At 51.0% G+C, this 21,894-nt stretch overlaps 4 protein-coding genes across 4 annotated transcripts; 3 read left to right on the top strand and 1 right to left on the bottom strand.

Moving 5' to 3' along the window:
- Positions 1-1,175: 1,175 nt before the first annotated feature.
- AtWU_08897 (homeobox domain-containing protein) lies at positions 1,176-3,347 on the top strand (the record flags this gene model as incomplete). The annotated part of the gene is made up of 2 exons (XM_035504005.1): positions 1,176-1,505; positions 1,560-3,347. 2 exons carry the CDS (start codon positions 1,176-1,178, stop codon positions 3,345-3,347), a joined length of 2,118 nt encoding a protein of 705 aa, XP_035359898.1.
- Positions 3,348-4,075: 728 nt separating this feature from the next.
- Positions 4,076-5,284, top strand: AtWU_08896 (phosphoglycerate mutase family protein; the record flags this gene model as incomplete). The annotated part of the gene is made up of 3 exons (XM_035504004.1): positions 4,076-4,210; positions 4,282-4,494; positions 4,565-5,284. The coding sequence occupies 3 exons, from the start codon at positions 4,076-4,078 to the stop codon at positions 5,282-5,284; spliced, it is 1,068 nt and encodes a 355-aa protein (XP_035359897.1).
- Positions 5,285-6,192: 908 nt separating this feature from the next.
- AtWU_08895 (putative nuclear localization protein) lies at positions 6,193-8,851 on the bottom strand (the record flags this gene model as incomplete). Its single annotated transcript, XM_035504003.1, has 3 exons — positions 6,193-8,111; positions 8,327-8,461; positions 8,749-8,851. 3 exons carry the CDS (start codon positions 8,849-8,851, stop codon positions 6,193-6,195), a joined length of 2,157 nt encoding a protein of 718 aa, XP_035359896.1.
- Positions 8,852-20,649: 11,798 nt separating this feature from the next.
- AtWU_08894 (uncharacterized protein) lies at positions 20,650-21,249 on the top strand (the record flags this gene model as incomplete). Its single annotated transcript, XM_035504002.1, has 1 exon — positions 20,650-21,249. One exon carries the CDS (start codon positions 20,650-20,652, stop codon positions 21,247-21,249), a length of 600 nt encoding a protein of 199 aa, XP_035359895.1.
- Between the last annotated feature and the right edge of the window lie 645 nt (positions 21,250-21,894).

Here is a 21,894-nt window from a genome sequence, read left to right as displayed (position 1 = left end):
GTGAGTGTTCACACGAAAGCCCGAAGCGCTGCGGGACACGGGGAGTTCGCCCAAACTGACGGTACGGAGCAAATACAGCCCTGATACCAAAGCTGTCCAGGCCAAATCCTCCTCCAGCCAGTTCCGGGCGGCGATCACCAATCAGCGCGGCCCCCTCCACACCTTCTTGCCGGGCAGGCTGCCGCCGCCAATCTCTCCCCATCCAGCGTCAGCCAATAGGCGAGCTGCCAGCACCACCCACTCCCTCCCCCCGAAATCCAGTCCCTCCAAACCCTCTCCTGCTGCTGCTGTTGCTGTTGCTGCTGCTGCTCTTTCTTTTCTCCAGTTAGTGTTAGTTTACTCTTTTCTGACGGACTGACTGTCAATCCTTTCTGGGTCCTCTCGTTTTTTTTGTTTTTTCCCTTTTTTCCCTTTTGTCCTTTTTCCTTTTCTTTCTCATTCACTCACTCACACTCCCGACACACTCTCTGCCTACTCTCTTTACAGTCTTTCTCTCACTCAATTCTCTCCTTCACCTCCTACTCTCCTTTTCCATTTTGGTCACTCCCTCTACTATTTCCCTTTTGAATTAATATTTTTATTATTCTGAATTTCTTAATTCTTATTTTATTTTTATTTTCTTGCTTTTTCCCTGTCAGCTTAGTCCAACTCATTCCTTCTTTTTCCCTTTCTGTGCTGTCCTATTCGGCCTTGTCTTCATCGGACTTATACCTTCCTTGATCCTGCTCTTCGTTCCCCTCCTCTCTCTCTTTTTAATCACTCTCTATATCTCTCTGTCTCTGGATTCAACCTCTCATACTCTCTCATTACTACATCGGTTTTCCTTTATAACTCCACTTGGCTGCAAGTATATACACCCTAGACAGCTTGCCCGCCTACTTCAGTCCCGTCATTCCCTACTACCCGCCGCCGCCCTCCTCCCTTTCCTCTCCCTCCTGCTTCAAGTCCTTATCTTCCCGCCTTCCCCCTCCTCCTGGCTTGTTTGAGTCCAGCTATATTCTCTCTGTGATTCAATCGTTCAATGGTATAGAGTTGCCTCGTCACAGCTGCGGCTTGTTGGCAGCAACTGGTCCTGTACCTTGAATACCTTCATACTCGCCTCACCTCAACACCTCCGACAATTCCTACACTTCCTCCTATCTCTATATATACTCTGATTCTCCGATTCGCACAACATGAATTATCTCCACCACCCCTACGCATTTACCGGCCATGCCGCCGTCCCCATGGAGCAGCCGGTTGCCTTCGACCCAACGATGGCCCACCCGTCCATGATGCATCCAATGGATGGCTACCTCTACCCTCACCCGCCTTTTGACATGGTCGACTTCTACCACCAACCAATCATGGACTATGAAGAATATGCAGAGAACCTCTCTCGCCCAAGGTTGACGAAGGAACAAGTTGAGACCTTGGAGGCCCAATTTCAGGCGCACCCCAAACCCAGCAGCAACGTCAAGCGTCAATTGGCGGCTCAAACCAATCTGAGCCTGCCACGAGTTGCTGTAAGTTATCCATTGGCTCAGAATACTCGATACATTCACTAACCGTATATGCAGAATTGGTTCCAGAATCGCCGAGCAAAAGCTAAGCAACAAAAGAGACAAGAAGAGTTCGAGAAGATGCAAAAGGCCAAGGCCGAGGCCGAAGAAGCCGCTCGCGGCAAGTCGGAGTCCACGGAGAGCTCAGACTCGAAGGAGGACACCAAAGACTCGAAGGATGAGACCGATAAAGATACCCCCAAACAATCAGTGGAGAACACTGCCGAGCGGACAAAAACGCCGGCTGCTTCGTCCTCGCGGCCTAAGCACCAGAAGACCAGAAGCGAGTCGGCACGGGAGGCTACCTTTGCTTCCCTGCAACGGGCGTTGAATGCTGCTGTTGCTGCCCGTGACCGGTATGGCCAGGACGGCGAAAACAGCCAATCCCCCAGCATGGATGGGTCAGTGTCGCCGACCACAACCTTCTCCAACAACCGCTGCGGCAGCCACGATAGCAGCAGACATGGACAGGGTGACCTCAGCTCTTCTTTCTCACAGAACGCCATCTCGTGGACGTCGCAAAGTTCTCAGGGTGCTCTTGGGTATGTGACGTCGGGAGAGTCGCTGACGATGCCCGGCATGGACGGCACTCAACATGACGCCGGCCATGACTCGATGCAAAACGTCCAGTTCCACCCCTCCCAGAATGAAGACTGGTCCCACCAGCTTCAGACGTCTAAGTCTCTTTCTGGCTACCGTTCGGCTAGCGATGCTGAAGTTTCCTACAACGGTGTGCAATACCCTATGCAACATGATCTGTCGGTGCCCAGGCGAGGCTCTTCTGACGAGCTGGCCGACACATTGGAAGGTATTGGCATCAATACGCACCCCAGCTCGCAGCTTGTGAATGAAAGCGACCGTTCATCCTGGAAGGAACCCAGCAAGGAACTTGACCTTGCAGCCCGGAGAAAGCGCCCGAGGCCTGCTGCCATTGGCACCTCGAGGTCGTCCTCGATGTTGACGGGATCGTCCACCATGTCACCCTCGACGAGGCTCCCCAGCTACGGCAACAGCCATGGCGTGAGGCAGTCCAAGTCTGCACAGGGTCTGAACACCCGATATGCGGGTGTCCGGAAGGCATCTGCAGCTCAGCGTTCCCCTCTTAATCTGTCTACTTTCGCCGAGGCTGGGGCTCTGGGCTCCAAGGCTGACATGTCGTCCATGCTACAACCTGCGGTTACGACAGGGGGTTTGGCGCCACCAACACCCTTGACACCGGAAGATCTGCACCATCTACTCCCAACCACTCCCAGCGACGGTGGCTACTGCCTGTCGGCGCAACCGACTAGCCAATTGTTCCCTACCACACAGCCGATGCAGATCAACATTGCATCACCTCCCGCGACACCGTTGGCCGTGGATGTGCTCTCTTCTTACCCGTACCAAGGTGTTGCCCCTCCGATGTCAGCCCCTGCCCATTACACGTCATTCGCCGATTACGCCTCCTGCGAGGCTCCCCTGACAGGCAGAAGCTGGACTGATGCCACGTCAATGCCGTCGCCTGAAGCATCCTTTCAGAGCCCCTGCCAACTTCCGCAGGCGGATCTGACAACGATGTCGTATGAGCAGGCGATGGAACAGGGGCCCGACCATGTACCTGTGACAGGGTCTCCCTCCCTCATGTATCACACGAGTGACGTCGATATGCCGACGTCGGCTGCATTCTGTGGGGATTCGAAGCAAACGGAGTTCCACATCTACGAGTTCCCGGAGCAGCAGGAAGCTCACCGATTTGTTGCACAGCAGCTTCCGTCGCAGAAGCCCAAGGCCTATACGTTCAACAATCAAACGCCGAACGACTTTTGAGCGCCACACGGCACCATCCAACCCATCTACTTTGTGCACGTACCATTCCTTTCGCCAGTCAAAAATTCTCGGTGGCCTGTAATATAATACCTTTCTCGATGCCCGGCTTCTCGACCGTGGTCTAACCAGAGTGGATCTCTGCTCTTCTTGGCATTCAGTGTTGCTTCATTTGGGACTCCCATATATATCCCAGGGCTTGTGTTGTTCTTATGCATTCGTGTTGGTGTCTCTCTTTTGGCGTCTATCCCGGTCTGCGATCTGGTTCCTCAGGGTTGGGGATTGAACATGTTTGAATATTATTTTGGATATATAGCATGTGGGCTTTGGGAAGCGGCTGCTTTTTCTTTCATTCTTGGACTTACTGGAGGCCTGTTTGGGTCACGTATCTACTGCCATACCACCACTACTACATACTGTAATACAACTAATAAGGACGGCGATGACTGCAAAGCATTGCCGATATCATTGGAATTTTGCTACCTTTCTTGACTCAATTAATTTATAAATGTCTTGGCTTGCTTCCAAGCAGGTTAGCTGTCCGACCACCCAGCACGTGCGGCACTGGTAGGTGTTTAGCCGTCTGCCAACCATGCCATGTCCATCGGCAACAATCATGCAGACATGTCGGCACTCCACCTTGTGCTATATAACAGCCCTCTCCAACCGGGAGATACTTTGCTATCCCGCAGCTTCAGCACATAGTCCTACAGTGACTAAATCCTCTCACAATGAGACTCTCTAGCATAGCACCACTCGCCATAGCTCTCACAGCCACCGCGCAAGCCTCCTACATCAACTACACCACCGTGACCGGCTACTTCCTCCAAGACGAGGCCTCCACCGACGCATCCACATTCGACTATGTACCACCCCATTCGCCTCCCACTAATCCTCCCTCCCCTCCAACCCACCGATATGCTAATAATAAGTCCAGACAACCACCAACTTCGGCCTCATCAACCGCACCTACCCCTCCGACAACACCCACAATGACAAACAAACCCAATGGGAACGCTTCCACCACCACATCACCACCCTAAACCACCTCTCCCCACCAACCATCTCCTACAAAGTCCTCTTCCTCGGCCGCCACGGCGAAGGATACCATAACGCCGCAGAATCCTACTACGGCACGCCCGCTTGGAATGTATGTATACCATCCCCTCATCCCCCCTCCCTGCACCCACCCACTAACCCCCAACCCCAAATCCTACCAGTGCTATTGGTCCTTATTAGAAGGCAACTCCACAACAACCTGGTCCGACGCCGACCTCACCCCAACCGGAATCCAACAAGCCCAAATCGCCCACTCCTTCTGGTCACACCAGATAGCATCACAGAGGATCCACACGCCCGATACATACTTCGTCAGCCCGCTCCTCCGCGCCCTGCACACAGCAAATATCACTTTCTCTAACTTGCCTCTACAATCACCGTTCATCCCCACGATAAAAGAATTCTTCCGCGAGAGTGTAACCCTGCATACATGCGATCATCGACACAACGCCACGTACATCCATTCACTCTTTCCCGAGTGGACGTTCGAGAAGGGGTTCAGTGAGGAGGATGGGATGTGGGATGGGGTGAGGGCGGAGAGCAATGGGGCGCAGGACGTGAGGAGTAAGGTTGCGCTTGATGAGGTTTTCGGGGATGATGGGGTGGGGATGTTTGTGAGTGTGACGAGTCATTCCGGGGAGATAGCGAGTTTGTTGAGGGTGATGGGGCATAGGGAGTTTGGGCTTAGGACGGGAGCTGTTCTGCCGGTGTTGGTGAGGGGGGAGATTGTGGGGGATGCGTTGGAGCCGACGGTTACGGGGACGAGGTGGGAGACGAGTGCGCATTGTACGGCGCCGCCGGTTACCTCTGTTAGTTCGGGGTGTGTGTGTGCTTCTTCGGCGGTGCCGGTGACGACGCCGTTGGTTACTCTTGCTGGTTAGTATGACCGGTAAGTGTGGGATGGGGTAGTGTGTGTAAGGATACTGTGTATATAGGCAGTCTGGCTATTACTATTGGTCTGTTACAGACAGTAGGTGTACATAGCATAGCCATAGCTGATAATGATCAAGTAGTAGTGCAACCTACAGCTCCTACAGCCATCTACAAGGGACAAGGTGGTTGTCGAGGGTTTGTCAAATTATAGGCCCCCTAGTGTGCAACCGTGTTGGATCTGCATAAGCATAAAGACAGCATCGAGAGTATCACGATAGCAGCAACTGGACAAGAGGGGTGTGGTTCCATGTGTAAGTAATGAAGAAAATGTAAAGCCAGGAGTAATAGTGATGGGTACCCAAAATGTAACAGCAGTGGGGTGTCGCAGAAAGTGGGGAAGTGCAGATAGAAAGATTCCCGATGCTAGGAAAGTAAAAGACACGGAAGAATGATAACTGTAACATGGACTGTTGTAATACGCCGACCAACAGAACGAAACATTCACCGCCATACCATCTGACCGTCCCTCTATCATGGACATATGAAAAATGCACAACACTCATAACTGCACATCGAACAACATTCTTCAGGCCTCCCGACAAAACAACAAGTCAAGGGCGAATAAATCAACAAGACACATAACTGACCGGGTATAACAGAGGGTATAAGAAGAAAACGCGTGCAGATTATCATTAGCCATCATCCTTGAGACAAGGATAATATACAGCATCAATGAAAAGGGTATGACGGGAAGATGCGAGTAACCGATCTCAAAGCAAGTGGACAAGACCCACAGTATAAAAAAAGATGAAATGAAGATAACAAGTCAAACGGGCATCTCTTTTCATAGATCAACATCACCAGATCACCGCAACGCCGAATCGCATATGCCGGCCATCGCCATCTCATTTTGCTTCTAGTAACCGGACCATCCCAGAGGAGTCCCGGACTGGCCGGGTTGCGGGTGACCGGGCTGCATGGGGCCAGCCGGAGGCCATCCCGGCATAGCACCGCCAGCGCTCATTCCCATGGCCAAACCGGGCTGCTGGGGAGTTCCCGCCATGAACTGCTGACCTCCAGGACCCTGCGTCGAAGGATACATGCCTCTGGCGGCAGTCACTGCTGGATACGGAGCAGCCGTGACACCGGGGAAACCCATCGATGCCATGGGCTGTTGTTGAGGCGCCTGCTGAGGATGCATGGGAAAGTTCTGAGGCATCGGCGGCGCCGAAGGTCGGGGCTGATTCCGAGGAGACTGCGAATGCTGCTGCTGCTGCGGCATGGAGTGTGCGAGCGGCGACGGTGACTGCTGCGTATGCATTTGCGACGGGAACTGGGGCATGCCGACGCCCTGAGAACCAGCGGCAGAGAGTGGAGATGGTTGCGGCTGAGGTGGTGGTTGTCCCCACATCTGTTGCGCCTGAGAGGGATATCCGTAAGGTCCAGGCGGCTGAGGCGTCCCGGCAGCCATGGCAGGATTAGACCTTTGGTGCATCAACTCGGGCCGAACGGGGGGAACGCCCCGAACAGGGGACTGTGCGACAGGTGGCTGCTGATGAGCCGCAGGCTGCTGGAAACCTGACTGGCCAGGCATGATCGGTGCCTGATGGGAAAGCATGGGCTGCTGCGACTGAGCCGCATTCATCATTCCCGTGGAGGCCATCTGTGGCGACTGCAAGGGCTGTGACACGGACGGTGTCGAATCCAGTTGACCAGGCTGTGACTGCGCCGCAGAAACAGGCACCTCCCGTTGCTTGGCGTAAAAGTCGTCCAAGCCCTTCTGGCGATAACTCCGTTGTGACGTTAGGATTTTGTTAAACTCGGCCGTGTGTGAAGCCTGGTTGAGAATTTCAGCGGCCGAGCTGGGTTGGATGCGATCCTGGAAAGGCTGTCCCGTCAATTCCTGGCGCGGGCGAGGCATGCTGTTATACTCCCGCAGCCGGGGATCATCGGTGGTGGTGGCCATGTGAATCATAGGGAGTGGCGGCGCAAGAGAAACCGAGGACGGAGGACCAAGAGGCAGGCTACCTGGCACAGATTCCAGCGCATTGCTGTAGATGACATCGCCATGAGTGAGGGTGGGTAGAAAGTTGGCTGCGCCCGCAGCTTCTGCTGCCGCCGCATCCCGGGCTTTCGCGCCGCCGGGTCGTTTCTCACCGGCCAAATCATCCTCCGTGAATCCTTGTTTCCGTGCTTTGCTCTCCCAGTAGTCGTCGCGGACGCGCCGCCCATTGACAATCACGCGGCTGCCGAACTGACGGAACATCGACTTGGCCGTCACGATAGCAATCTGGCGCGAACGATACGAGTAGGGTAGGATATCCTGCTGGATGAGATCATCCTTCTCGATCTGACTGGCGATGATCTTGTGCAGCGAACGGTTCTTGTTGAACAAGAGATACGAGTCGCGATAACCCAGCACCCTTGCGCATTCAGTCGCAAGCATGAAAAGCTTATTCCCACGCAGAGGAACGCGGAACGTACGACACTTGTACTCTCGGCCTCCTTGAGGGTAGCCCATGGCATCCACCTTCTTTTCACCGGCCTCGTCGAATTCCTTGGGAATGTATTCGTCGCCTTCTTCGTTCAGCTGGTCGGTCGTATGATCCCGGACGGTAGGTAGGGCCTTGACGAGCGTAGACTTGGTCGGCGTAGTCTTGTCCGGCGGAGACGCTTGTGGCGGCGATACATTGACGGCAGCTTGCGCCGGCAGAGGCTGAGTCTGCAACCGGGGCGTCTGAAGGTGAACATTGGAGGGAGTCTGATCGCTAGGGTTTGTCGCAGACGGACGCGGAGTCTTGGGAGGACGGCCTCGTTTCCGACGGCCCTGTTCATCTATTGTTTTGACCGAAGTGGTCCACGCGTCAGCCATCTTGATCGCCAGGCGACGTTATACATGCACGTGGACGGAAGGGTAGGAAAAAGCAAAAGCGCGACATTCAAATAGCAACAACAACAACAACGCGCGAAGGGAACGCGAATGCCAAGAAACTCCCATGCTTCCGGAATTCCACGAAGCGAATCGTGAGAGGACTCCGACGCACACATACCGTCGTCATGGTCTCCATCCGCGCGTGCATTCCCGCGCTGGTCTGGGGTTCGACTTCGCTTCACACCACGAGGAGCTATACTCGTTGGGGTCGCAATGCCACCATATGTTGTTGGGGTTGGAAGCACTACGGCGACTAGTAGAAAGCCGTCAGTTTGGAGGCTGTCACGATGGACAAGCAAGAGTGATAGAGAAGTATTTTTGAGCCTCCATGAGCGGCGACAGACACGTCCACCGTCAAACGCGCGGCAGTGAATAGGATAATTGATGTGGGAAAGGGAAAGTCAAAAGAAATGACAGGAACGAAACAAGGGGGAGGGGGAGGTGTAGTGGAATGGAAGTGAACACAAAAACAAGCGAGCGGGGACACAAGCAGGCAAACAGACAAAAAGCTGAAGGAAGAAGAAAGCATCAGTCACATACCATTATTCAGGGCAGCGGGATTGATCGTCCCCGACCCATCAACGAGCTCCCCTCCGATGCCATTCATCGGAGCGGGAACAGAGGATTGAGGAGTGCTGTACATGGCGGGCCAAGGAAGGACGGGAAAGAGGGTGGTGTGGTGTGGTGGGTGGTGATGGTGGAGGGCACCGTCGCAAGGTTGCGGGCGCGTTAGAGACACGCGAAGAAGATCAGGATGCCAAACCGGGAGGGGGGAAGAAGATGGCGACCTGGTTGGCTACTGCGATGAAGGAGGGCGAAGCTGCGACGATGCAAGTGATCCTCGGACAGATAAAAAGCGGACGGACCACGGCTCGCATGCAGTGGGAATTTGACTGGTAGGTGGCAGGAAGCGGATCAGCGGAAAGGTTTGAGCAAATCGGTGCTTTGCAGACTGGGGTGGTGATGGTTTGGGGGGAAGCGAAGTTCAGATCATGAAGGCGGTGAAGGGGGATAGTAAGATGAATGAGAATGACAAGCAGGCAGGCAGGCAGACGACAGACAGGCAGCGCACGGTCGGAAAAAAAAGAAAAAAGAACAAATTCAAATAAAGCCAGAGCAGGGAAGTGATAGAAGTGATAGAAGGGAACAGCAATAACCGTCACAAGGTAGAACAAGGTACAAGACACAACAAGCTGCAGAGAAAGCACAGTATGGTGTATGGTGGATTGTATGGGAGAGAGTGAATGTGGCTGGTGAGGGAAGGGAAAGCTAGTATTGCCAGGACCACCGACGACGGCGCCACATGAGGCTGTGAACTCCTTCCTCTTCTCAGGTCCCCTCCACGATCGATCGGGTATCCCAAGGTTTCCCTGTCTGCAGAAAAGCAGCGTCACCCACTAAGATGAACTAGCAGCGGGCGGTTACTATGCCGGAGACAGGGAGATGGGCAGTGGATGATTCACAGCGTGCCGCCGATGGAACCGATCAGTGGGGACCGTTGACGGGGGGAGTTAAGCTATGTGTGACCGGCCGCCTGTGAGTCTGTGGTGTGTGCGTGGGTAATGAAGTGTGTGTGTATGTGAGTAGTATGTGAGTGTAAGTTGGAGAGGGGGTGGGTTGTGCGTGCGTGCGTGTGCCAGACCCGGTCGCAGTTGGCGATTGGGTTAGAACCACGACGGGCAGGACAGGGCAGAGCAGTGGGGTGGGGAAGAAAGTTGGAGACTCGACTGGGAAGGGGGAAATGGAGGGGGGAGGGAGGGAGGGGGAGAGGCGCACCAGGAAAATTAGAAGCAGTGACAAGATATGGAGAGAATGGATAGGATGGGATGATGATGATTGATGATTGATGATGATGAAAGGAAAAGTGAAAGAAGGATTTAGTTCGAGAAGGGGAGGGGGTGGAGAGTGTAGGAGTGGGTGTAGGAAAGGGAAAGGTGGGTGGAGGAGGGAGGATTTGGTGAAAGGAACGGGAGACTTGGATTCGAAGAGAAGAAACACAAGAACAAGAAAAGCGAAGGGAAAGGGAGGGGGGGAACAGCGCCAGGCAATAATCTTGGAGTGGAAACACCGGGCGATAGGAAATCCAAAACTGGGGAGGGGAAATGAAGGCGGGAGGCGGCGCCACAACCCTCTTGATTGGCTGCTGCTGCTCGGGTCACGATATGTTCCCAGTCCAAATCGGGGATCGTCGCCGCAACACCACCGAAACACAACAGATAGTTGCAGATTCGTGGTGGATGAAGAAAAGACCACAATAAATCGCAGCAACAACAAATAAGATACCAAAATGAAAGAGATCAACGGGGAGAAAAAAAACAATAGTAGATAAAGAAGCGCAGAATCCCCAGGATCTAATCACTTACAGGATTCTTCACGAACCTTCGACACAGCAGCAACGACGATCAATACACCGTCGTCCTCAGACCGACTCACTCACTGACCTCCCGAGTCCAGGCTCAATCTCGTTAGCTGATCCCAAATACTACTACTTCTGCTGCTGCTTTGCGATGCGGCCGGCATGTGGATAGTGGATGGCCGGGTAGCGCGGACGCACGTCCGGAGGACCAAGCAACTTAGTCGGAAGATAGTCCAGGCGACACTGGACTGGACCCCTGCACGTCTGGCGCCCCGATCCTCCGATTTGGTGGCAGCTCGGCAGCTGCAGTGTTGCTGAAATTTAAAAATAAGAAAAGGCAACAAAAAAACAAGAAAGTCCAAGAAAAAGAGCCTTCAGACTCGCGGAAAATACTCGCGACGAAGACGAATCGGAGTGAACTGAGAAGCGGCCCGCGTACGCAACTGCAGCAAAAGAGAAGGCAGAGTGCTGCTGCTGGTGGCTGCTGCTGATAACGGAACTGTGTACACAGTAAAAACAGATCGCGATCGATTGCGCGGTTAAGCCTGGGATGATGGAATCCCGACCGGGGAATGCCCTATCACAGCTTCAGGTAATATGTTCCTCCAATGAGACAATGTTTGTCTGTGGAAACAATCACCGGCAAAACTGAAACGGCAGGGGAATGTTACGGAGCGCCCTGCGTAGAGTGAGGAATTCCTGATATTAGTCCGGGTCAGGCAGCCTAAAATCCCACCCAAAAAAGCAATATATCTCAACCACAATAATCTCAATCAACAATCAACAAATAATTGTCTCGCTGGCTGGAACTGAGAACCAGAGCGGGGCAATCCTTGGATCGAGAGCCGGAGACAGCCGCCGCTGGGGCCGAGAGCAAAAAGCGATAGTAAAGTAAATACGGAAAAAGGTGGTCAGCCTCGGTGATAGGGTTCCGCAACCCGAATGAAACCTCTCTGTAATCTGTATGTCCGCCTGGTTCGATCTAAATTCTTCTGGACTGGACTGGACTGGACCGGCGTGTGCACACTGCACAAGCAGCAGACCACACACGAGGCGCGATAGCAAGGGCAGCGCTGAATAGAAATTAACTATCAAGCTGCTTTCCGGGGATCGCGGGAAGTGGTTGGCCCTGGATTGATTGGCCGGACTTTAGAGAAACTGGAATAAAAGCACATGAAAATTACCCGAATAGGCTGGTCTTCCTAGTGGATTGTCGGGAGTAGATGCGCGGCGGATACGCGGTGCCAAACCTGGCAACGAGAGCGACAGACAGACAGAACTGAAGAAGGCTGCGCGGCGTGGACGAATCATCCAGCACACCGGGCCAACTGCTATCGTCAGGGCTGCCAATCGTCAGCGACAGCGCCGGAGGGTGAAGGATTTCAGTCCTGCTCTTTGGTCAGTTCCAGGCCAACTAGTACTAGCTTTTTCGACTGCTGCACGTTTTGTTCAGAGGTTAGACGGGAGTTCAAGCCTTTGTCTGGCTGTCTGCAAGAAGACCAACCCCGTCGACTACCACGCAACTCCTTTGGACTTACTAAAAAGACAACTGGATCGCCCGGAAGATCCCCTCCCCGGTCGAAGAAGGCAGAACCCTGCGGGGGACACCTATCTAATCCTTGAGTGGCTTGATGGATGAGGATGATGGAGGGGGCCGGAATTCGGAGGGAATGACTCGTCAGATGGAGGGGGGTGCGAGCGTGCTTGAGCGCGCGAGGTGAAGAAACGGGCAGGAGAGGGGCAGAAGAAAAGAGAGAAGAGCAGCAAAAGGAATCTGTTGTGTATATGTATATACCTACTTGGGGTTGGTACTTACTAGGCTTTCTGGATGAGGGAAGAGGAAGATCCACCGGGTCAGACAGTCATTCACTCAGTCTCTCTCCCAGATCTGCCCTGAATTACATACAGACAACGTTGGAGCCGGAGTGCCGATGGACGGATGAATTTCCTGTAGCATACACAGTGGTATCTATCTAGTATCTAGACCTTCTCCCCAGGCTGATGAGATCTCTTCCCAAGACTAATCCGGCATCTCTACGATACTGACTCGAAGGGAGAGAAACAGGCAGAGTTTCCTGATTGGGGCAGGGTCTCTGATGGCATCTGGCGCCATTCCCGTTCAGGACCAATCACCAGACAGGCGCTTCTCCTCGCTTTTGATTGCCTCGAGCCAAAGTCTGTCCGGTCCCGTCAGGTATTGTCACTGCCTGGTATCTGGCCCGGTGACGAATCATCTCATGCTCATGGCTGTTGAGGTACCTTCGAATGACTCCCCCAGATGAATGGAGACTTGGTCATATTCCTGTGGCGATCAAACTGTGGAATATCTCATTCCTACAGAAAAACATTGATGGTGTTTTCCCTCCCAGATACCAGTGAGTGTTGATGCATACTCCCGTCTGCACGAAGTAAGCGCAAAGCCTCCCCGGATGAAACCCTCAACGAGGCAGCCATTGAACTCCCAACCGCAAACCAAAAAACAGCCTCAGAGGTAGGGGAGACCCTGTCTGCAATCACTGTTATATTTAGGCTTTGTGCAACCGGACGAAAGCTTTTTTCACTGGAAAGCTCCAGGTTGAGTTCGTCTGTCTTGGGAACGACTGGCCAGAGAGCTCGAGCACATCCAGCGCCAGTAAGCAAGCAGTGGAGATAGTAGGGGCCCTGTTGCTGTTGTGTCCAGGAACTCCTGCGTGATCATCAGCAGAACGAGGCAACAAACTGGTATACTTTTCTGTTTATCTTTTTTGACTCATTCGGTAGGGTTACGCCAGTCATGCAGAATGCAATCGGAACAATCCCAGGCCGGAGTCCAGTCATCTCCGACCACAACGGTTACATTTGATAATGTCCATTGAACGAGGGCTTGTAGCCGACCATGGATCGACTCCAGGAAATCAGTCCTTCCCGCGCTGAGACTGCTGAGACTGAACGATCATTGCTCAGGAACTGTCATCATTCCTGTGGCTTTCCAGTGTTTGATCCTTGGGACTCCAGCGCCAAAGGGGGCACTAGGCACGGAGAGTGGTGGAGGGGGAAAGCAGAGGGCAGATGACCCAGTCGGACTGGAAGGTCACGAGCGCGGGCGCTAGGGTCGATCAGGGACCGTGCGTCATGCCGACCGTAACTTTACCGTTCAGTCACTTTGGTATCTTCTCTTGCCTTCCGGGGCCAACCTTCATCCATACTTACTCTAGGGCCAGATGCATCATATTCAGTAGAATGGCAACATAACTTGCTCACTATCAGTAGATATGAATAGATTCGATGCATGCAACATACAAAGCACATATCAACAAAGTTTGAGACTAACCAAAACATCTCCATCTCCATATCCATCCCCACCCCTACCGAGGCCCTATTGTCACTCGCTCACAAATCAATTCCTCCAAAGTGGCAAAAAGTACATAGTCTATCCCCTGTAACCAGCAAGTAGATAATCTAGAAAGAACACTGACTGACTCGACTCAGAGCAACCCAACCACCACAAACCCCAGATCTCCTACCCATGACCAACACATCGGGAACCATGCATAGCCGTCCAGTCCAAACCTCAATCCCCACGAACGACCATCTTATAAGTATTATCTGCAGCCAGCATCTGTTATTATCAAGCTACTGCTGCTGCTGCTACTATAACCCGCCCCGCTAGTATCTGCCATAGAAAATCGACCAACATACACGGGTCGGCTCAATTCAAGCTTTCCCGTTTGCATGCAGCGTCACCTTCATCTCGCTTCGCACTAACAAGGACCGGAGACATGTAGGGGAATCAACGTACACTAGCAGTTGAGTAGTAACGTTCGAATCAAATCAAGAATGGACAGACCAGGCTGCATCACGCCAAGCCCGGCCAAGTCCCTCCAGACAAGGAATCGGCCTGCTGCATGTCATCAGCAGGACACTTTGCCATAGCTCCACTTGCAGATGCTAGGCTGAGTAAAAGATAGTGGTAACTCTACTTGATGGTATATTCTGTGTGTATTAGCTGCGACAGTAGATAGCAATATTATGATGAGCATATTTATCTAACCTAATAATCTGCTCAAAAGCACGATTATCTGTAAATGAAGAGACATGGTAGAGTATACTAATCAACAAACCGGCTGACTTTAATCCGGTTACACAAATGCTCATCTTATCCTAACACAGAATATACCCTCTATCTATTACCAGTACTACACAATGCATATCATTACACAATGTCCTCCACAATGCAGCACAGCATAGCCCCCGTTCTTTATCCTCAATTATTAGACAAAATAACACTAGTCTCAGCAAAGAACATAGACAGATGTCTATACATTGAACTCAATGGCAGATTTAAACTGGATCTTCAAGCTGAGATATACTACCATAGAGTCAATATCCTACACCAAGTCAGATATAGCAAAAGAAAACATAGCAAGGGACAACTAGTACTACTAATGAAGAGTAATAGCTTTGAATGGTAGTAGGCACTATTAAGCACTGAAGTCCGGTGGCATGGTCGGTCAGGGTGGTGTAGTGACACATCCTGGTTGACACAGAAGAAAAGTCATATAAAAGTAGGTGAAGCCCCATTCATGTCTATAATGAAAGTATAGTAAATATAAATCCGGAGGCAAAAAAAAATCTAGACCATATTAGAGAAACGGTGATAACACTAGACAGAAACCAGAAAAATCACAGAATACGGTTCTTATTTGTGATAAATATTTCTGCGGATTTGGGAGGAAATCTCTTCTTCCATATCGTGTTTTTTTATCTATAAGTGCAGTGACGCTACAAGCTGGAATGCGACTTTTAAGTGTAGACCTATATAGTAAAACACTACCTATAACCTAGTCATTAACCTCTGCATAACTAGTAACTAGGTAGTAGCCACCTAACAATACTATTGTAGTCTTGACTGGAGCACAAGACAACCATTGATTGAATCATTAAAAAAGACACCAAATCCGTATAACTAGTCGTGATAACATCTCCACCACGTGGATTTCGAGTTCACCTCGCTGTGAGAGGAAGGGGAGGAAGATTCAACGGTAATGCGGATGCTCCCGGTTAGAGAGGAGGATCTCTCATAGCGGTCGAGATGATTTTCAATGTTACCATTGTGATTTTGGGTCATCGAGTCAAGTGAAGGTGTAGATGGGGATGGAGAGGGATAGAAGTGGGTGGTGGGTTCTTGTCGGATTGGTGGTGATGAGGAAGATGTCGGTGATGGGGACATGTTATACGTCGATTAGGCTATAGACAGTATAAGTGGTTTCTGTAGGTGCCACTGTGTATGGCATATTGTATGTGATTATGGAAGGTATATGATAATGAGTGTAAAGGGATGCTTTAGATATGTATAATAATGGAGCACTCTGTGGCAAGTAGTAGGCAATGTTCAACTTACGTTGACTGAGATTGAGGTCAGGTTTAAGAAGTACTTTGATAGGGAGAACCAAGGGTAGGAAGGGACTGTTTGCCACTGTACTAGTAATAATTGTTCAAAGCAACATTATTACCTAGTGTGCGAACTTGTGATATGTAGTAGATATGTAGTTAAGCGTCGATTTGGATATCTTGCTAATTACTTATATAGTTATTGATCTATCGAGGTAATATGTATTGTCCTGTTCATGTGGGCATCCTATCATATTTGTAGCTAGATATGAAGAAACTGCCCCCAAGTCAGTGGTTTTAGGTTGAAAGTCCTCAATAAGACTGACACTCTCAACTGCGTTTGCTAAACATGTTATCTTTGAAGGCGTATCGTGTGGTGCTGATTTGCGAGACGCCTTCAAGTGTCAGAAGCTGCTATAGCTCGAGCTATACAAAGTGATTCATGCAATGGCGGGGTTATAGAGGCAATTGTCTAGTTAACTGTGAAGGGCCTAGTTCCTTTGCTTTTTACCAATGCACAGTAAGTACAAGGCCATCAAAAATATCATGCTGATTGACCTTCTACTGAGGTTAGTCTATAGTCGGTCGTTGTAGCAAAGTAAGTACCGTTGTATCTTAGAATTTATGGTGTGGAAGTAATGAGGTGAATATCAATGACCATGGTCGTACATATGATTTCCAGTAACATATATAGTGTGCAATCAACGTGGCTAAGAGAAATAGGTTTAAGTGAAATCAACACGTACTGGTGGCTATAACTCTCCACGCTGTGGCAGAAACTCAATCATATGCATACATGCGCAGGATGCAGTTGCCTACAAGTTAGCCCGCAATGTGTGGTTGTCGTGTAATAGCTGCTTCAGTACACCTACATCGGGCCATTGACAAAACGTTGTTTTCTCTCTCTGCTGGGAAATTTTCAGGAATTCGAAACAGTTGTCACATCTTGGATGATAGGGCATGAAGGAATGCAGGGATGAAATGCCATCTTTGTCCGCGGGAGTGTCCGATGACCTGAGGTATGTGCATTCTCAACCTATTCGGCATACCAGACTCAATGAAACTGAGAGAGCTAGCGAAAGAAAGTGACATGTAAGGATAGCAATCCATCGTAAGTCACCGTGAGTTCTCAGGCGTGGCTGAGCGAGAGGATCTGACTGATTGGCCAAGCTCGTAGATCAATCATGCCATATGGCGTGATGTCAGAATGGACGACAGTACTGCACTGCAATCTACCCGGCGTCCAAAGCGAAGGTAGCTCGTACATCTGACCTAAACGGTCACATACAGACAGGCCGCCCGCCCTAATTGTACGTACAACTAGGAAACGCATCTAATCATGTTAGCCAGGCTGTTGAAGGCGAGGACGCCACGTAATGTCGCTGTTGTTCGCAGACCGCGCACACCGACAAGGGTGAATTTCACCGCGCATGCTGACACGTACGCCTTTTAAACCAAGACTGACGTTCCAATGAGAACACTTTTATCGTGCCATTCGAAGGGTAGTCTTATCAGCGTCGGGAAAAGACCATCTGGTGTTTAATTGAACCAATTTGCTGAGGGTACCACCTTATGGCACCTTGACGACATGAGCGTAGATTGACTGATATTATGCCTTGCACTAAGCATGGACTCGCGATGCCTGCCCTGTTAGCTACATTTTCCACCAGTTCACCAGCTCAACTAGGCCAAGATCTAGGTGCTGATGTTGCATATCAGACAGGCAGTATTGGGTCTGAAATTATGACAGCATAGCACGAGCATTGCTGATATCCCTGAACACCGCGCCAACCAGCACTTTAGCTCTGCATTCATCGACTGGTCTGCAGCAATCGCGAAGTCATGAGTCAATATGGAACCACCGAACGGTATGTCAGGTTGTATCCCACGTCGGGATATCCACACCAACAGTGTATACGATAAATCCGGTGTGCTTTGTTAGCAGAACATGGTATTCGGCTAGCAATCATCATCGCAAAGATCTTTAACTGGGCCATGAAACTCTCAGATAAGCCCACCATGACTTCAGCACATGTCGTGGTTCGACTCAAACATCATGACGAAGACCACCGGTTCCAGAGAGGCGAATCGACAGAGCACCACCGATAAATGACACAATCATCTCACGATCGACGCTATTGTGATGCAGGACCAATAGAATCACAACGAAGTACCCCGTAGCAGCCCGTAGCAGCCCCGTTATCAGGAGAGCTTAACTGAACGACATCCGTCATCACCCACGAGAATTTCCCGGGGTCGAGTGGCGGGAACAAACGGGACGTAACCATCCGGCCGTCACTCGATAGAATGGCATTGATGGGAGTGCATTGGCCAACCCTCGGCTATCATGATACCTTGACTCGTCTCTTGCGAAGAGAGCTCCCCCGGTTTTCGGACTATGAGTCACTGGCCTTGTGTTGTCGGGGAAGTCAGTCCCGAAGCTATTTACCCCAGATGGAGAAGAGCTGGAGGATGTCCGTTGCAGTTCCGAATCTTCTCCGTATCTACCGAGGTCGGCGGCGGCTAATCAGTAGACCCTCCTGGACACCCGACTATTGATAGATCAACTCCCACTATGGAAGGGCAGCGCGCACAGTCGCAGGCTATCACGTCCGCTAGACGACCCACGGCGGGGCAAAAGTACGAGAGCAGCGAGCGAGGCAGTGGTAGAAAGGGAAATAGAGCAGAGATAAGCTCAAAGCTGTACCAGAGAGTCATTGTGTCATGTCAAGTCAATGGAGAGGACCTCCACAATGAACAATGGATGAAGTCATGAAGGTGATTGTGCCAGGGAAACCAACTGGAGGCGCGAGTCTTGACATCATGGCCGGCGGTGGTCTGGCGGGTTCTCGGCCTTGGAAGGGAAACAGCTTAGTCAGGGCGCGAGGTTGATAGTTCAGCCGCTACACCAGACCGAGCCAAGTTTGATTAGTTTGATTAGTCTGATTTCGTTGGTTTAGTTTCAAGGTGAACTCTTTCCTGTTTCCCCGTCCCTCGGGTGACTAACGGAAATAATTTTACCGTCCCCTCGGTTGCTCAGGAGAAAGAAGGGGAGAACAGTAGATCCGTCGGTGAGAGACGGGGAAGGGTGGGAGAGAGGGGGGGGGAACAACATTAGACTAGAAGGTCGCCAGATGAATCTGAAACCAACGCGTGTCCAGCTGATCACGCCTTAATAGATTGACGGTTTATTGCTTACGAAGGAATGGATTAATTACTCCGGGCTCCAATCCCCCATACTAAAGGAGGTGATCATGTGCGTTTCCCGACTCCACGGTCCACAGCCCTCAAATCCACTTAATCCGGCCTAGTGTTTCCCCTGCAACCCTAACTGCCCAAGCCCACACTAATCCCCAAATTGGTCAAGTGTTACTGTGTATAGCATGCACACTAGTCCCAGATAGTCCACGACCCCGCAAGTCATGGCCAATCAGAGTAACAGGCCCTGTCCATCCCTTACCGTTCCTACTGGTAGGGTGTTCGTCTCCAGATTTCTGGAGCTGCACATGGCTTGGTCGCGTTTGCAATAACCGTATTGCATCCATCCGACAGAAACTATGATATGAAAGAGAGATCTTGGGATTGGTTGGGGTTCGTTCGGGGAGAAAGAAGTGTGGTGGTAGAGAGTTGTAAAAAGACGAGGACTGAACTCTGTTTGCGACAAAGGGGAGTTACTGGCCGCGAATGGCAAGAAAACGGAGGGCATTTCCCAGAAATCGTGAGGGCAGCCAGACTGGGCGGACGACCCCCGGCGTCGAACATTCCACGGATTGCCGTCAGACCCGGACCCACCGGAAAGGTCAGCTGCCCGACCAGTTTTGCCAGTGGAGTCGAGTCGAGGCCCTTTTCTTTTTTAAATTTCTGTCCTGCTCGCTGCTCTTTCTCCCTGGTAACGTCTGGGGAGGGGCTTACTGTACATTCTGGCTGACTGACTGACTGACTGACTGACTGGACTGGACTGGCGGGACCGGAGTCTTTCCTCTCATTCCCTTTCGGTCACATACCAGAATCTTCTTTTACCTATCATACGCAGTTTCCCCCCTCCTCCCCGGAAAGGTTAAAATATGATTGATGTAGAGTGGAAACAAAGTTAAGCGATTCATAATAAAAATGAAAAGTCATCCCATCATAGAATCATCACGAGATGGTAGACTACGAAAGAGAGAAAGAAGATGAGAGGGACAGCGTGGGCGGCCACGGTGGACTGACTAACTGACCGATACAGGCAGTACACACCATACAGTATACACTATACAGTAGTAAACTAAATCGTGGTACGAGTCTAGACCCGGGGATCAACCGCTTGCAGAATCTGCCAGATCAGATGGTCACCAGGACGGCTTTCTCTTTTGGGTGTTCCGTCGGTCACGATCCAGCCAAACCCAACCTTTCCAACTCTTCACTCTCTTTCCCCCTTAAGCCTTTTTTCTCCCCTCCACTCGTTTCTTCTTATTCTCCTCTTCTCCTCTTTCTTCTTCCCCTCCAGATTCTTATTTCCCCAAACCTTCACCCCCTCCCTCCACCACTGGGCAGTCGCTCCCACTTCTTCTCCAGCTGACTGCCTATTACTATTCCTGCGCCGTATAACTATCACTACTCCCATCCATCCAGTCATCCTATAAGCAATTGCTTCAATTCAATTGACTTGACTCATCACCACACTACACCCATTCATACCACATCAGTAGCAATTAGACTACTAGACTGTCATCACAATGGCCGTCACCGCCATCGATATCATGCCCAAAAAGCCCTCCTCATCTCCTCTCTCCTCCAACAACCCCTCCATGAATAAGCGCTTGCCCCCTCTGGCCGACAGGACCTCCCTCTCCTACAAACTCACCACCCTGTCCCGTCAGAAACTCGCACGGGAGGCCACCGCTCCCGACCCGGACATTCGCCGCTGCCTTGGTCACTTCCGTCTGCACTGCATGTCCATGGAATGGACCCAGAAGGACATGTCGACGCGCATCAACTCGTTCGACCTGGAGGATGACGAGTCCGAGAGTGAGGAGGAGGACCGCGACGATGAAGACAAGAAGGGTCCCGAGGACCGCAAGGATGAGGACCAGGACCGCCAGTCCTCTTCCAAGAATAAAGAGTCGGCTGAGAAGACCTCGGAGCTTGAGAAGACTACCGTCCAGGTTACCTTCCATGTGTCTGCTCCTGCATCGGCCCCTCAGACATCTACCGACAAAGAAGAGAAGGAGGAGGGCCTCCTCGAAAAGGGTCGCAATTGTCTCGAGAAGACCGTTCAGAGGAAAAACTTCTGGCCTTCTCCTGGCCAGTGCCTGCCTGTGCGCATTGCCGGCTGAGTCGCTATGATGCGACACATTTCATTCTACCTATCGACATTCTCATCTCCTCGCCACATCCCATCTCATTCTTACAACTCATTTCTTCACCACCTACCACCAACACCAACACCACACCGAAACACATAATTCTAATAATCCTCCCTCACGATGTCAACGAAATTACGAATCTCCTACCGTCTTAATCTCATTCGCTCATACATACTTGGCGGAGTCAACAAGCGACTCACTGATTGGTTTTACTTTGCTAGCTTGGAGTTGGTGCGAAGGTTAATCAGTATTACTATCATCATCATAACATCATCATCGGAGTTCAACCATGTTAGAAGGAATACGGAAAGGGGAAAGCAAAAAGGAAAGGAACCTTGGAACGGATAACCAACATGTATTTAGTTAAAAGCATAACAAATTAAAAATCTACCAACATCATATCATACCATTATCCCAATATCTAAACCTACAGTAATATGTAAGGAAATACATAGCCACGTACATACCCCAATCACCCATGCAACCACCTAATTACAATCTTCACTCTGCAGACCAAACCGATTAAAAGTAATTAATCCGAAGCAACCAACCTAGCAACCAACCCAGCCAGTAGATACCGTAGGTAGTAGTAAGTAGTGTATACTAACCCTGCAG

The sequence above is a fragment of the Aspergillus tubingensis genome, assembly GCF_013340325.1.
Source record: "Aspergillus tubingensis WU-2223L DNA, scaffold_9, whole genome shotgun sequence".
In the NCBI taxonomy this organism is placed as follows: Eukaryota; Fungi; Ascomycota; class Eurotiomycetes; order Eurotiales; family Aspergillaceae; genus Aspergillus; species Aspergillus tubingensis.
Note: the sequence above shows the minus strand (reverse complement) of the source record. Positions and strands in the feature narration are given on the sequence as shown.